The following is a 17,842-nucleotide window of genomic DNA, read 5'->3' as shown; positions in this document are numbered from 1 at the left end:
TTTTCTCTTGTGAAGATTTTTATTGTAGTCTACACTTAACTGATGGAACAAATGATTTATGTACTTGAAGGATATATTTATATAGCAAAGTTGGTGAGTGCATTCTTAAATGTTCACTCATCATTTCTCTAGGCTACACAATTTAATTTCAATTTTTAAAGAAATTAGGGTTCAAGTAAAAGAGTTTAAAATTGGAGATACATAAAACTTGTAACTTTGTTGTAGTATTGCAAGGGGATATTTTCATATTCAACAATTCAGGCATGCATCTGTTGGCCCATTTGCATTGGTTTGTGTTAACTGTTTGACTATTAGACTCTCAAATGTGTCAAAACAATGTGTAATTGTTTGGGGGCGGGCACAAACTATTCTAATAGACTAAGCAGTGTATCAGCAAACATGAAGACAGGTAGTACTCAAAAGAGACTCATCAGCAGTATACAAACATCCATATCAAGGCTTGATCAATCATATTAGTTTTACACAAGCTTTTGTAAATAAAATGTAGGTAAATTCAAAACCAGAAATCATCTCCTCCACTGCTTCTCGTACTTGCTCTTTCTCTCCCTTTTAATCGCAGCATCTCCATGATGCTCCGGGCATAGACATCTCTCAAGTTAACACTGATATATGAGTCAGTGGCTATATTCTTGGTGAGCTTCTTTAGGGCTTCACGCTGTCTAACAGCTGCTTCCTTGAGCTTTAAGGTGAAATAGCAAGCAGAAAAACGATCGTTAATAATAGCAATAGGCAATGCCAAGACAAGGATTCCTGATAATATACACATGAAGGCCACGATTTTGCCTGTGGTGGTGTCTGGTCTAATGTCCCCATACCCCACGGTAGTCATGGAGGTTGTGGCCCACCACCATGCACAAGGGACACTTGTGAAGGTTGTGTCGGGAATGCTTTGCTCAGCAAAATATTCCACAGTTGAAAATATAGAAATTCCCACCGACAGAAATAGGAGCAGTAGGCCGACTTCTTCATAACACTGGGTGATTGTCATCCCGAGGGAGCGTAACCCTGTAATAGAACAACCACTGTCAGTCATGGACTTCTCTGCCCTCCTGCTCCTCTTTCCTCACTTCCCCTCTGCCTCCCTGCCAGACACCCACTAACATGCCTTGCTCATCTTTTTTTTGTCCTCAGCAGTGGAAAATGCTCTGGGGATACAAAGATGATGAGCTATCATCTTTGTGTCTTCAGATTACTCATAGTCTGGTTGATGGGGCCAACTGAAGAGGATGGGAAGATACAATTTTATGTATTAATTCTCTCATATATTTATTAATGCTATCATGTGTATAAAATAAAGTTAAGAGATGAGCTAAAAGGAGACAACATATGATAGAAATTTGTACATTAGTCTACACAATGGGATATTTGTATAGACTGCGATATATAGACTGTGGGCTGTACTTTAAAGTATATATGGGCTATCTGTACAGCATATGGGGCTATATATATAGTATTTGCAGGATTGCATGTGGAAGCTTCACATATTCAGAGCAGCATTTCAATGCCTTACTTCACAGTTTTCGTATGCCATTGTTTTCTGTCTTATTATGTTGTACGTGTCCTTTCTTTCTCACTCTCCTAATGAAGTTAAAATAATTGGTAGTATCATTGCCTGAAAGTCAGAGGAAGTAAAGGATTTTCACCAGGAGAATGCATTGTCCTCCTGCACACTACTCTAGAATACCTCTCAAGTTTAATTTATAGTTAATGCATGGGGGGATGTAATTTATTTGTATATTTTGCTAAAAGTAATGCTTAAGATAAAATTGTTAAATATTTATGCAAGTATTGATATCTTTTTCATAAATTAAAGCTTTATTAATACACTGTACTGCTTTAGAACTGAGAGAACCTTTGAAGAGGTGGCATTGTGGAAATTACTATTATTTTCTTTTTCCTTTCTTTTGGGAAATAATGTAGTCTTTACTGGGTGTTTTTAAATTGAATCCTGTGAAGAGTTTATAAATACTAGAAGAAAGCATCCCATTATATGTGTCAGGAAACAAAGAGTTGTACTTCTAAAAGTTGTTGGAAACCCCATTATCAAATCCCTGGAATGTGAGAGTAGCTAGGAAAATACACTACCAAAATTATATTTGGATAAGTCCTAATTACCTCAGAGATGTGAAAAAAATATATCTGAGGTTAACTTCTCCCTGCATTTATAAGGACAGCTACTATCAACCTCCTCTAGATGACCATTCAGGCACGTATCTGGGGAAATAAGGTGGGTATAGGACACTTTACCCAAATGATTTGTAGTCCTATGCCTTGTGTTTGTACTTATTATATTAATATGGTACTCTTCTCTAGTGAGCTTATTAAAATGTATGCCCCAGGATCCCACTCCTACAAGTAAATAAGTATCTGACTCTCTAGGGATTGAGGCTCACAATTTACATTTTCACAATCTTATTTTGAGGGATTCTTATTTTCATTAAATACTAAAACAAGGCTATATATATGTATATACATATATATATATTTTTTTTTTTCCAGAATTTTCAATAGCCACAAGGCCAGTCACTGAGAATCACTGCTCTGGAGGATGCAAGGATGAATGGATTTGTGTGATTTTCTTTGATATTGACTGTAACATTCAAGTTCAGTTGTGTGTATATAAGAGAGAGAGAGAGAGAATATTCATTAGATTTTTGAGGCTTTATGCATCCATAAATCTAAAGTATTCTTATTACCTTCTCTTTCCTGAATTCCAGATTAGGGACAAGAAATTCTCAGATGCTAGAAAAAGCATTTAGTTAGTGTCTTCTTTTTTCTTCCAAGGCAAATATTTCCATTGTTTCTTCAAAAATTATGAGCAGGCTACCAGCATCTGGTCATCTCTCTTGGGAGGACTGACATTCTCTTCTGCCAAAGAACGTGTGTAGTAAGCAAGCACTTCCTTGGACACAGAAGAGAAACTGACTGATGTCCCTATATAGCATATGCAACTTCTGTGCATCTTTCATATGTGGTTTATGCATATTTTATCTAGAACCTTCTAGAAGAAGAATATCTTTAATTTTTGTAAATCTTCTGGGCACTGCACTAAAATAATTTTAGTTTGTTCTATGATCAAATTGTCTATCAAATGTCTTATGGAGATAAAGTATGTGAGAGACCTCTTTACACCTGGGATAAAAACTCTGTTTGGCTTCCCTATATCTATTTTGAGATTAATGGGAGTTGTAAATTTTGAGTAAAATTCAGTCACTTCCCTTGGACTGTGATCAGAGCACTATTCTTACAAAGAATGGCAAATTAAGGGGCATCAGCGAAATCAGAATACCTGTGGAATGTCTGCCCAGCTTGAGCATGCGCAGAGCCCTGAGCAGCCTCAACACCTGGACGATACGGCCCACGTTTTCCAGCTCCTGAGTCGTCTGGCTCCCACTCAGGCTCTCTACCAGAAGAGTGATGTAGAAGGGCAAGATGGCAAGGAGGTCTATGATGTTTGGCACTTTTCTCAGGAAGCGGCACCTGTCCCGAACGCAGAAGAAGCGCAGGACAAACTCCCCGGTGAACCAGCTAATGCACACATACTCCAGGATTTCCAGCAGCTGCAGGTCCAGCCAGCTTAACTCAGATGACATCAGGGCCATGTTGACAATGGACACCACCACAAAGATGATGGAGATGACTCCAAAGATTCGGGCAGCCGTGGAAGACCCAGGTTTCTCCAGAATGTTCCAGAGCTTCTGGCGGACAGTGGGACAAGGTCCTTCTGAGAAGTCCTGCTCACTCTCGTGTTGACTTTCCTGGTCTTCGGTGTCCTTCTTAAAGTCTAAAGTTTCGCTCAGCTCCTTTCTTCTGAAGTATCTTTTAGACAAGACAACCTGATGATTAGTTTAACTTTTTATTGTTTAAAATATAAAAGAATTAAACTGGGCAGTGAGGTCATGTGTTTTATTTTGGTAAAATACAGAAAAATGTCCATTCGTAATTTACCTAGACTGTCTCCTGCCCACAGTATTCAAAAATGTCTCACTTGAAATTATGACTTTAAAACGACCATTGCTTGGTGGAAGTTTATATAAAAAACGATTTTTACCCAGCAAATCTGATGCATTCTGTTACCAATTTTCTCATAAGAAGAACATAAGTTTGCCATATGGAAACTTTTTGTGTGTGAAGGGAAGGTATTTATGAAGAAATGGCATAAAAGCAAGATAATAGCAAAGTCATCATCAAAGTCCCACCATCATTTGGTCAAGGAACCAACTTTCTATCTTTGGCATTTAAAGCGCCCTCCATCCAAGCTTTTAAAGTTAGTGGCCTAGGTTTGATAAATGATAACACCTCATTCTGAAACCTGCCTCCCTCTACATGCATCATTTGGAGCAGAGCTTTTTTAATTATAGAGTCAGTCACCAAATGTTTATTGCAGACCTGATCTCTGTGCGTTAGACATGAATAGACACTGGCTCGCTCGCTGGCTCACTCACTGGCTCACTCACTCACTCACTCAAGAAATAAATAGATAAACAACAGACAATGCAAAGCTCAGAAAGTTCAAAAGGTTCCACTGAAAAGTTAGCCTGGGCACTTTCCAGCCCCCACCCTGTTTACCGTCTAGCCCAGAACTGGTTGAACTAGGCTCCTATAAAGCCTCCAGTCTCTACCTCTGCTTCTCTGTCCTACTGCCCCCACCTTTCCAACCCAGCCTTCTGCGCTTCCCAGTACCTGTCCCTGCAGCAGGAGTCAATGCTGAGTTCGTCGATGCCCCAGTACTGGATCTCCTGCAGGAAGGAGAGCGCGCACAGCTGTTCCATGACGTGCAGGCGGCCTGTGCGGTAGTAGTGCAGGACATAGCGAAAAGCCTGGGAGCTGCGGTCGAAGAAGTACTCGTTGTCCACCGGGTTGGCGTCGTCACAGAACTCCAAGGGGCTGGGCACCGCGGCCAGGGCCCCTCGGCGACGGCACGAGGCCACCACCACCGCCAGCTTGCCAAGGCGCGTGTGCGGGAAGCAGGACAGCGCCTGCTGCGAGAGCACGAAGCGGCTGCCACCCACGTTGACGGTGAAGCAGTCCCCTAGGGCCAGGGCTTCCCCTTCGCCTTCGCTGCAAAAGACGCTGGAGTCTAGCGAGGTCAGGGAGCAGCTGTCCAGCGGCGAGTCGGGCGGCGCCCGACCTCGGGGAGGCAGCTCCATCCTGTCCGCTGCTGCCTTGAGGTCTCCACAAAGTTGGGGGCGCGCCGGAAGCCTCGGTCCCGTGAGCGGGGTGGCGCGGCCCCTGGTGGCAGCCGGGATTTCCCGGGCTCCCAAGGTGGGTGCCTTGCAGCGGCGCACCCCTTCTCTCTCCACCCCCGGTGCGCGCTCCCCCTCTGTGGCTGGGGAACGGCGAGGGCACCGTAGCAGCGCACAAGTGTCGGGGCGCGGGGCTGGGCGGGGAGGAACGGTCGCGCCCAGGAAAATGGTCAGATGTGGTCCAGGTCAAGGATGGTCCCGGGGCGCACTGCCAGGAACCGAGACCCTTCTCCGGGCCCACGAGCCCCCACCCCAACTTTGTGATCCAGATCTCCAGCCCCGGAGAGGAACGGAGAGAAAGCCCCCCTCTTTGGAGGTGGGGCGGGTGCCGGGAGCAGGGATGGTGGCGGAGGACGAGTTGACTCTTAGTGCAAGCTCGGGGGATGGCGAGACTCGCTCCTACCCGCAGAGATGAAAACGAAAAGTTCAGAAAGCAGAGGAGATGGTGACTGGGATGCGTTCCTTCCAACCTGAGGAGAGAGCTATATATATTCCTCCCTCTTCTTTCACTGCGACTTCATAGGCCTTTCCGGGAGCGTTCGATGGGGGTATGAGCCCTGGGGGGAGGGTGTTCTTGGTGAGGGAACCCGCATCATTTGCTACCAGCTATTCTCATTTTACTCGGTCACTCACGTCACTCACGGTCCATTTTCTTCTCCCTTCTTTCTCAGGTTTCCTGGTTGAGAAATAGGATACAGAATAATGACTTTTATTTGAAATCCCAACGAGTCCCTTAGAACTAGGGGTGACCGATGCCAGCTTCTAGGGCGCGTTGAGGCACTTTGCACCGTTCAGGTTAGCCCTTTCTGTTCTTACAAGTTCCTCAGAGAACAGGTGTTCTAGGCTTGTTCGCAGGCACACAGCGGAGCTCTCTTTTTAGGAGGAGGGAAGGCAAAAAGACAAGGAATAGAACAGGCGTGGGCTGGGGCAGGAGTTTAAATAGTAACCACGCCTCGGTAAGGGGAGAAGCTGAGCACCGCGCCCAGGTGAGGCTAGAAGTGTACCCACGGGGTTCCTTGGAGTCGCGCCCCAGCCGATCTGCTGGACCTGGGGCCGGGATGGGGAACAGTGCAGGGGGACTCACCTGAGGCTCCAGGCACATCTGGTTGTGCTCAGGGGTCACTGCTGGTTACTGGCCTTCCTGATCCTGGTCTCCAGGTGAGGTCAGACTTGACAGATTCGGGCACTGTGCTACCAATTAAGCCCTTCGCCGGCGCCCAGCCTCGCCGCGCCTGCACCTGCTTCCCGGCTCTGGCCCCTCGGCTGGCTACCGCAGAGTGGCCGCCCCCGCCCGCGCTCGCTCCGAGCCATTTGCAGTTCCCAGCACCAGCTGTGGGGAATGCTAGGCGCGGAGGGAGGTGAGACCGGGGGAGGAAGCGAGCACTTGATGACACTGAATATTATATTCATCCTGAAGACACTTCAAGAATTATTGTATTAGATTCCCATTTCTCTGAATCTGTGTGCTCACAAAGGCTCAAGAACATTATTTTTCAGTTGAATAAGTCTGCTAAACTCAGGGTTACAGCAGTTATATTAACTGCTTTGCATGGCACGGTTCAAGGCTTTCTTGTTATTTCCAGCAAGCCTCTCCGAATCCTGCAAGAGAGAGTGAGCCAGCCCATCTCCTTTGTTTTCTAGCAAGTAGTTTTAGAAAGTATATATAAAGGGATGAGCAGGCAGCTTGATGCAGCAGGGAGAGCTTTTTTCATAGATTGAGTTGAAACGTGGCTGTTTAGTTCTGGCTTTGCTTGACACGTGACTGTTCAGACTGGCTGTGTGGCCCCAACTGTTATCTACTTCATGAGCTTCAATGCCTTCCTCAGTATCACTCCAGGTTTTAATAAAAACAGCCAACATGCCAGGAAATTTTGTAGGCCATTTGCCCATGCAGGACCTTACATTTTCTTAATACTAGTAATTAGTGATAGCAGTCCGCCTATGTTACAGAGGGGAAACTGAGGCACAGGAGAATGAAGTGTCTTACTTAGGGTCATGCAGCTCAAATTTAATCCCCACACAAACAAAATCTTTGGGATATGTCATTTTTGTGTGATTTTTAAATAAAATGGCTTTGCTTTTATTGATTGATTACAAGTTTCAAAAGGAGAGGCATTTCTCTTCAACTAATGTTTATGCACTAGGTGACAGGCACTATATGACACAAAGGGACAAGATACTGTTTTTGTGCAATTTGCATTTTTCTTTTGAGGATATTTTTGGCATTGAAAAAGTGCAACATCCATCAAAATGCATAAAAACAATATATCATTAATAGGTTATTGTGTTTTAAATTAAAGCCAGATAAGATCTTTTTTAAGTAAAAAGCATACTAGATGACATGCACTAATATGCAATAGAATATAGTAAATATAATATGCTTACTGAAAAGTACATGGAATAAATTTTGAAGAGGGATTTGAAATATATGGACATGATTTAGCAATAAAAAATCTTCTTTGAATTTGCCATTTTTACTCAGGGCATTGTTCTCAGCTCTGACTGCACATTGGTTTATCCTGGGCAGCTTTATTTATTTACTTTTAGTCATAGTATGCCTTCCCTACCTCCCCCCAACTCCCTGTAAGTTATGGTTCTTTTCAGCTATCCACTTGGTTACCTATACTTCTTTATAGAGAACTGTTATACATAGAATGTATGAAGGGGTTAAAATGATCCCAGTAAATAGTTCCTCATATTTAGTATAAACTATGTGTCATTAATTTTTCTTTAAGATAGCACATTGGAAACATGTCAATTGTAGATTATTTTGGGCATTGAGAAAGGCAAGAGTTCACAGGCACAGAGTTGAACCATATTCATTACTTAGTGTGAATAATTAATCAAAAATTAGCAATGCAGCTCTGGCCTGGTCTTAGATTTTTGGTGGAAATAGAGGAAAACCTTTAGAGGAAAGTGATAATTTTAGATGAAGAGGAAATATTTATCAGATAATCAGAGGTTAGTGACAGGTGATTGAGACTGCAAGCCTCTACTGCCACAGGCTTCTGTACTTTAGTTGTAATGAACGGTGATTAGAAGGAATCATGATAATAACTACCCTGTATGTGTCAGGGCCAAGGTGAGCATCTGAATTCTCACACTGATCCCAGGATGTAAGTATTGTCATCTTTAGTTATAGATCTCAACTGAGAGGCTCACAGTTACTAAGTAAATTTTCAGGTGAAATAGGGAATTTTTGAAACCCAGGTCTTTCTGACTCCAGATTTCATCTCAATTGCAAGGGGCCTAAAATTTCCAATTGAACTTCAATTGTGATTTTGAAAAGTTATGTGAATTAAAACAATCACAACTAGAGAAATGATGACTAGTTAACTGGGAGTATATGCACAAAATGATCCATTTTAAAATATAGAGTCTCCTTTGTAATTAAAATACCTGCCTTTTTATCTGTTTTGTTAATCTATTGTCTCCCTTGCCTCACTGGTTGCCCAGGTTTGAGTCAGAAGGCTTAATGCAGGGGATATGAAAAATAAGAGGGGGAAATGTCCGTTCAAAGAATGTATTCCCAGGTCTTTGATCAGACCTGAGATATACTCTGAAGTATGTCAAGAAGTAAAAGGAGAATTGCTGATAAGTAGTTGGGGGCGGTGAGGTCTTGCTTTCTTTTTGATTTCATTCCTACATAGCATGGGAGGAATGTGATTTGTCATGTAGGAGGTAGCACAGTGCTGAGATGTGAAACTCGACTTTCTAATGGCTTTGGATGAATTTCCCTAGTCATCAGATGGTATACCTGGGTGATTTTCCATGAATAGTCTTGCTATGAAAGAATCTGCTCTACTGTTGTTTGACTTTATCCAGTCTTCCAGATATTGATTTGTATATTGAATCTCTGGGTACAATTAGTATTTTTAATTCTTTCAATTTCTATGACTATTTCTAAAATTATTAATGAACAGAATGTATTCCTAACAATCACTTTTGAAACTAGATCAAAAGAAAAATCACAACATACTTTAAATATCTGATTCGATGGCAATTATGAAAACCAAAGTTAAAAGTTATTTGACTCACATAAGATTTCTGTTGTTAAAAATTTAGAGCACTAAACTTAGGTTTTTTTTTTTTTTAAGATTTAAATATTTATGCATACAAGAGCTGGGGTACAGGCCAGAGATGCGGGCGTGAGAGCATTCACCAGAGACAGAGTGGGGAATAGAACAGGCAGATTGACCGAAGTACACTGCTGAGGGGAGCAGGCTTGAGTCAGGAGAGGTCTGCTTCACCATGTGGGTTTCTCTTTGGTCAGCCGGAGATCGAACTCGTGCTGCAGAGGCTGGGGATTACTTCATAGTGCTTTGCAGCTTCATAGTGCAGTGCGGTGCTTAACCCCTTGCACCACCAGGGAGGCCCCTTAATTTAGGTTTTTGAAAAAATAATGATTATGTTTTTATAGTAATATAAATATGCTCATATAATATTTTTCTATGACCTATTAAATAATCTATTACGTTGCTATGAAATTATTTCTATGATTGTCTTTAAATGATTATACATATATGATCATAAGTCATTGAAATTTGTTATTAATTTATCTCTGAAATACTGCAAATCTATATTTTTAGTAATTAAATGGACTGGGGAGATATAATGAGTGAATAAGTTTTATTAAGGAGTTTCATAGAATTCAACTTGTGTAAACTCTACCATTTCATTTTACCCATTCAATGTAGCATCATTAGTTTACACTGAAATCCCTTTAATTTTGATTATTCATTAGCTTTGCAGGTCATATATTGTGGATGTGTCTGCTGATCCATCTTTCACTCTGTGTTTAGTTATCTAGCGACTGACAGTCAAATGTACTAATTGTAATGTTTTAATTACTTTTGTGTATAGACAAGATGACTGTCCTCTTTTCCCTTCATTGCATTGGGATATGTTTAAAGGTAGAGAGAAATCTGACAAATTCTATCTATTCATCTTTCATGTGCCTTGTAGGTGCTTGGAATAAATCCTCCCAACTGTATAACAGCCCACTCTAGTGCAGAATTTAGCTTAATGTGGGCTTGTTCTGGATTCCTTCCAAGGGGAGGCAATTATCTTTGGAGGTACCCAAGATCTCATTTTTTATAGCCTAGTCTGCTACAGATATCATGGGATAGGTTGATGATGGTGGTGTTGAGGCTAATATCATAATAAAGCTTTTACCTTTACATATTTAATTTCCATTCTGTCTTTTATTGGCTGTGCAATGTTAACAAGTTTATAAGGAAAAGTCTCATTTTCCTCGTCTGTAAAATAAGGATAATGATAGTACTGACCTCATGTTATTGTTTTAAAATTAAATGTGATAATCCATGTAATGTTTAGTACATTGTTAGTATTGTTGTCAAATTTATTATTATTAATTAATGACACTGAGATGATGTTGTTTTAGGCAAGTTTTTCTGATGCCATTTTATTGAACACTTACTATGTGCATAGGTAATAAGGTAAGAGCTTATCTCATTTTTAATTCACATAATCTTATGTGGAGGGTAAATTTCTCCTTCTTATTTTATAGATAAGACATCAAAATCACACTATTTGAATAATTTCTCAATTATCCTACTGATAGTAGATATCTACTAAGAGTAGAAACTTAAACATTGTTTGGTTCAAGCCTTTGAAAGACATTACTATGAAAATAATAAGATGATGAGAAATAACTATTAGAAATGCTCTTCTCATTTTTAAAAATAACTTTACAAAGAGAAAATTCCTAGTCTGTGCTTTGAATGACTCTTCTTTATATAGACTGTGACCAGTAAATTGCCTGTGATTTCATATTTTAATAAATGGATCTTTCTTCTCACCATCATAAAAGGGGCAGTTGGTTGTACTGATCATTAAGTTGTTCTCACTGTGCCACTATGATATACAAAAACAAAGTGAAATTTGTTGAGTTACCAAGAAAATGCATAGAATTAGTCACAGTGACCAACCACATTGTTCATTGGATTAGCTCCTATTATTACACTGAAGTTTAACTTTTATAAACAAGATTTGGAAGCAATGGTGCAAAAATAGGGCAAGTGTCCTGCTCATCTTGTTCTGTAAGCTGTTAAGTGAGCCCAATATTGAATTTGAGAATTCTAATTAAATCCTTTTTATCTGGCTCTATCAAATTCCCTTGTGTTGATAGAGTTTGAGTTATATAAAGCCAAAAAAACACTGCTTCTTATTGAATATATGATTTATAAATATTAGAAGTAAAATTACATTTAGACTTATTCTTTTAGTGTTTTTTTTTTCATTATCAAGGAACTCAGTAAAATTGAATTTCTTTCTGTGATTAGATGAAAAGTAGTCTTTGTATTTTATAATGTTATTAAGTTTTATATCTTGTATTTTCTTGTTTTTTCCTGGAATCAACTCCAAATTGGAAAAGTTTTCAATCAATAAATATTTACAGAGGTATACTTTTGCAAGCTTTGGAGTGTGGTTATAAGTATACAAATAATACAGATAGAAAATATATATCATTTGCATCACATATATGATATACAGAAGTCATACAAAACATACACAGCATGGGCCTCCCCGGTGGTGCAGCAGTTGAGCGCTGGGTTGTGAAGCTGCCTGCAGCCTCTGTGGCGCCGGTTCGATCCCCGGCTGCTCCCCGGCCACCAGAGGAGGGTCCCACATGGCGCGCAGACCTCTCCTGCCGCCCGCTGCTTCCCTCAGCAGTGTACTTCGGTCCTTCTGCCTGCTCTGCTCCCTGCTCTGGCTCTGGTGAATTCTCTCACCCTCCCGTGCTTCTGACTGTACCCAGTGCATGTATAAACAAAACACACAAATAAATAAATAAATAAATAAATAAAACATGCCTCTATTAAAAAAAAATTAAAAAAAAACATACACAGCAATTTAATAAAGTTTTTAATGAGTAATGTTATTATTTTGTGCTAGAAAAGTGAATAATCAGAAGCAATGTAAGAAAAATAGGAGAGATAGATAAGGGGAAGACAATTTTGCTTTATAAAAAATTTCATTATATGGTGTAGTTCCTTTAAACAGTGTCATCATGGCATTTCAAACATGTTCTTCTTAAAGAAAAACATATAGACCATGATCAATATATTGCCTGTGCTTTCACATTTTAATTAAAGAAAAATATGAAGTAATTTTTTAGGACACATGTGCTGAAATCTGTGAACCTGTATAGAATAGCTATTAATCTATTCTCAGTTTAAACACATGGAACAGCATTGTTTTAAACAAGCATTTTAGATATTAAATACACTGCATGAAAATAAGATAACCACAATTCTGTTAGAGCTACAGAATCGCTATACTTTACACTTAGCTATATGTTCATAATAGTTCAGAAAAAAAAAAAGAAAGTATGGGTTTCAGTTGGTATGCATTAATTTTGTTGATTTGGAAAAAGAATCCTGAATCAGTGCATGCTTTCCAGAGTACATATTTTTCTATATAGAGTAATTTTGTTGGTGGGAACTGAATATGAAAATTTGTCATTTTTCAACATGAAAATAACAGTGAGCCATATGGCTTCTTCCTTACACCATTGCAACTGATTGATAGCTCAGTTATAGACCTGGCCTTCCAGTTCTCCCACAAACAGATTTCCCGGAAATCTAAACCAAATGGGAATCCAGAGAGAAATCAAAGCAAATTTATCTAGGTCTGCTTTACAATTTTCTGTAAGCTCAAATTTATCCATTTTAGTAACTGGGAATGTTTTATTTTCATGACAGCTGCAAGATATAGCAAGAAAAAATTTGTAACTTTTTAGATGAAAATAGGTCTCACGTAATTTGTAAAAATGAGAATTAAAGCAAATAGGGATTTAAAAATGAAATTTGGAGAATAAACTTAGTAATAGAGGCAATATTTACAATAACTGTGGGTCACATTTCACTTTTGATAGCAGAAGTGTGTGAAAAATCAAGAACAGATCATGACTGACTAAATGGAAATTTTGAGAAGAACAAGCAGTTTTAGAGAGTACATTTTATATGCATATATAGAAAAGATATTTTAATTTGATTTTTAAAAATGTGAAACCAGAAACATTCTAGGAATAATTTTCCCATTTGATTTTGTTAAATAAATAGGAAAGTATAACAGAATGTCTTTTTTTCTAGCATAGGTTACGAGAAGACTCTGTGCAGTCAATTTCTGACTTGCTTCACTTTTATACTCTTAATAATATTACTAACTAGCAACAAAAGTCTTTATAAATATATATTGAATGATTAATGGTAAAATAAAAACAAGTTAGGGTGTACATGATCAGATAGGTGCTTGAACACGACCACGGCAGTTGGAGCCAAGTTCACTAGAGAAAAGATTTACTTTCATCTCCTATTTAAATGAGCATCTAACTCTGAGGCAAAAAGTGTCATGAAGTGAGTGGTCCCCACAATTCCTGTGAATTGGTGGAGATTACTTTCTTATATAATAAGTACTGGTTTAGGGATGCTATTAAAGCATTTGTTTTCAAGATTCTAGGTTTTCAAATATGGTTTTGATAGAAGGTTGCTGACTGATACTTCAAGGCATACTCTTAGCATCCTTTTACACTCTCAAAAATTACTGAAGGTTTCAAAAGCTTATGCTGACCTGGGCTATATTTATCATTTAAATATTAAAACAGAGGCCTCCCTGGTGGCTCAGGGGTTAAAGTCTCAGTGCTATCAAGCTATCCCCAGTAATTGACATGTTCGATCCCTAACCAGGGAGCTAACCGACATGGCATAGCAGACCTCTCTTACCTTGCCCGCTGCTCCCCTCGGCAGTGTATTTCAATCTATGTGCCTGTTCTGCTCCCTGCTCTGTCTCTGGTGAATCCTCTCACCTCCCACACCTCTGGCCTGTACCCCAGTTCTTGTATGCATAAATAAAATAAATCTTTAAAAAATTGAAAATTAAAACAAAAATTAAAGGACTATTTAGTTGTTTAAAAACAATAGCAACAAGCATAATACATGTTAACATATTTTCTAAAAATGACATTAAAATAAGAATATATTTTAAAACAGGTAGAAAAGTGAGAGACATTTTAATACTGCTGTTTATGATTTTGTGTATATTCTGTGCTACATTAGAACTTGCAGTTTAATTCCAAAGTGAAATCTGAAACTATAGCAATAAAATTTATATTTTTAGTTACATTAAAATCCATAGGTCTGTCATGTCCTTTGAATGGATATTTTTATCCATGCATGATTTTATTATTTCATGCATTATTCATTTTGAAAACATTGGTTCCTTAGTTATGCAGATCCCAAGGTATGGTATCTTTATTTAAATAAAATGAAGAAGCCCTTTTGCTTCATCAGTTTTCATCAGAAAACTTTTTAAGTATTGAAAAGTTATCAAGCATATTATAGAAAAAACTTTTCCAAAATTATGATTTTCACTTAACAAATACTGTCAACAAATTGTGTCAACAAATACTGTCAGGTTTCCTAGTGAGTGATAGACTTCATCATTCATTAAAAAAATCATAAATATCATAAAAACAGTTTGTTAGTCACTTTGTCAAGTTAAAATGGCAATCTCTTGGGAAAAAGCAGCTAAATCAAGGCAATCGCGCAAATGCTTGCCCTCCAGAAAACCATGGTATTGAATAAACAACAGAGGAGCTCAGGACCTACTGAGGTTCATCATCAATGTGTATTTGTAGGTAGCTGATCCACTTGATGTTTCTATCTTCCCCCAAGTTTTCCTTCATAACCACGTTGCCTTCCTAATTTTAAGTTTTGGTTCTCAATTTGTTTCAGTGTTGCCTCCTTAAGAGATATTTGAAAATATGGTCACTGTGTTGGTGGCCGCAGCGGCTGTTTTCACCTGCCACAATATTTTGAAAATATTATAGAGAATGCTACCTAGAGTTGATCTTAGTTATGCTAAATGCCCTTCACCATATGGGTTACAAAGCATTGCTCTTCCAAAAATGTTAGTAGGGCTCTGATGAGAAACATGCTCTAAGCTACACATTCCTGAGATCCTAGGGAAGGAGGGTTCACAAGGAGCCATGAGCTCTTTAACAGAGACAAGACTAATTATCTAAGTCTTCCAGCAGTCCTCCAGATGGCTGTCTTGGACTGACTGTGAAAAATGTCATAGACCAGAAATACAAAAGAATATTAGTATCATCTAATGAAATATGTACATGCATTAAACTTTGAACCTGTGATCAATTTTGAGTACCATCATTGCATAGGGATGGCACATTAAACAAAAGGATTAACTATATAAGTATGTGTGCATATATTTTAAATTATGTATATGTGCATACAATAAAATGGCACTGTTCTCTTGTAATAACTATGGAGGTGTTGCAGGTCCTTATAGATGGACATTGGCACACATTGTAGAAACAACCTGTCATGTGTGTTCCACAGCTGAACTTCCAAGGCTTCCAGATTTATAAAAAGTTGAATTTTTTTTTCAGTTTCCTTGGTCAATCTTCTTAAGGACATAGTACCCTAAATGACCTTTCTAGTTTCCAGCTAATCATTTTACCTCTAAAATTGCAAATGAGAGTTGCTACCTCCAGAATGTCTTTGTGATGTTTTCTATTCACTTCCCTGTATTTCGTCAATCTGATCTTTCCTTTATTAACTCAGTTTATCAAATGACTCCCTCACATGTGAGAATACAGTTCGATATGGAAATAACAAAACAGAGTGCAAATTTTTAGCTAAATGTTCCTTAGATACTTTTGATACTGTTCACTCCCAATATTTCAAACCTACTTGAACGTTGTTTAATAAAACATACATTTTATGTGTAATATTTGTACAAAATTTTACAAATTTGTACAAAATTTCCTGGAATTTTATCAGTAAACCCTGAATTTTGAAATCAGAATTCTTTACAATTTTTCCATATAATTTTGATTCTTTAAATTAATAAACAAGCTTCAAATAATACATATGAAATATTTTTCATTGGGATGTGACATATTTACAAAGGTAGACTTTCTCTATAACTATCTGATGGTTTGAACTTATTTAATTTTGGGATCTATTTCCCCTGCCAAGTACATTCATTAATGGGCATATGTTATGTCTGGTGACAGCAACGCCTTTAAATTGCTTTTTTTTTTTTTCTGTAGAAAACATTAAAGAGCTCACATGATGGATATTTCTTGAGTCATAAATTCATTTGGAGTGATCAGAGTCAGTAAATATTTCACAGATATTTAATTTTAGAAAAAGCCATGATGTGAGTTACCACACAAGTGACAAAACTTGCAATAATACCTAGTGCATTGTGTATACTCAAGGTGTGTTCTCCTCCTCACAGCAGGACTGAGGTGAATTAGCTGTTTTATTAACACAAATATCATGAAAGAAATCCATGTCATCTTTTCAAATTTTTATGCTTAGTAGTTCTTTTGTAAAATGTCAAATTGAAAATAAGAATGACCTTTGCGAGAGGCTGATTTATGTTTGAAGCTTCTAAGAGATAGCAACAGTGTTTACATCATTCACAATCCCTGTGACTATTGGTGTTTCATCTTAATATTGGTTTGGCAGATTTGCCATGGAAATGCATTTTGTTATTTAGAGATACCCACAACCATGTAGAATGATTGTTTTTTAGTGTGGCCTGCAATTGTAACACAAAGTTTTTCATTGGTGGTGAGAACTGAAAACTCTTAATTCTTTTTGTTTCCCAGGACTTGTTCAGTAACCTGCAATGAGGCGTAGTTTAGATAGCTGAATCTGAAAAGTTCTAAGTCTTAGATGGGATAGCGTCATTAGGTAAAAAGGAAACAGCATATATAGAGAATTGAAATATATATCTTAAGACAGTGAGATAGAAGCATCTTCCCTAAGACACTAGAGGGAAAGGAAGAATAAATCCCTGCCATAGGGGCATCCAGCTTTCTTTTGGTGGCAAAAGGATGATATGTTTATGGGGATTGGAATATTTGAGGATTAAGTGAGATCCTATGTGAAACATTTTAAAAGTCATATTTTTTCTTTCCTGGACATACAACATAAAGGTATTACTAATATTCGGTCATTACTACTTTTATGTTTGATGGGAAAAAATGAAGTGGCAAATTCTCAGCAGTCATTTCTCCCTGGAGTGTGATGTAGACACAAAGGCCATCATTTCTTCATGATTTTAGCCACTACTACCATCTGCCTTTCTGTAAAATCGATTCTTAGGTACAAAAGGAGCCTGCTGGTTTCTGATTACTGCACACCTGGAATGTTCGATCACTGCTCCTCTAAGCATCCAGCGAGTCTTATTTATTGCATGAAGCTGTGCTTCAGCACATCCTTAAAATATTTGTTCTCTTTTCTTCTTTGCCTTTTGATGGCTCTGCCTCAGCTCACCATAGATTTTTGATGTCAGAGTAGCCTTACTCTACTCATCCTCCCCACCCCTAGTGTTGTGGATGTTAGATTAGGGCTGTTAACTTCTAATTTCAGGAAGAGGCCATTTGTTATTGATGAATCTATGGAGTGTGTTTGGCAAGGGCAATCCTTCTTACTTGTGTTTGGTGGTACAGGGTATGAATGGCTACAGTTTTGGAAGAGCCTTTCCTATTAATATTTCCCAATTCTTCTGGAATC

The 17,842-nt window shown here is 38.5% G+C and overlaps 1 protein-coding gene across 1 annotated transcript; it reads right to left on the bottom strand.

Annotated features, from left to right (window-relative positions):
- Window positions 1–439: 439 nt before the first annotated feature.
- On the bottom strand, window positions 440–5,505 carry KCNV1 (potassium voltage-gated channel modifier subfamily V member 1). Its single transcript, XM_037493223.1, has 3 exons — window positions 4,705–5,505; window positions 3,311–3,840; window positions 440–1,026 (listed from the first exon to the last, which is right to left on the bottom strand). Exons 1-3 carry the CDS (start codon window positions 5,169–5,171, stop codon window positions 515–517), a joined length of 1,509 nt encoding a protein of 502 aa, XP_037349120.1. The 5' UTR covers window positions 5,172–5,505; the 3' UTR covers window positions 440–514.
- Window positions 5,506–17,842: the final 12,337 nt, after the last annotated feature.

The sequence above is a fragment of the Talpa occidentalis genome, unplaced genomic scaffold (assembly GCF_014898055.3).
Source record: "Talpa occidentalis isolate TD23 unplaced genomic scaffold, MPIMG_talOcc4v2.1, whole genome shotgun sequence".
Lineage (NCBI taxonomy): Eukaryota > Metazoa > Chordata > Mammalia > Eulipotyphla > Talpidae > Talpa > Talpa occidentalis.
This window is presented reverse-complemented; position numbering and strand designations above follow the sequence as displayed.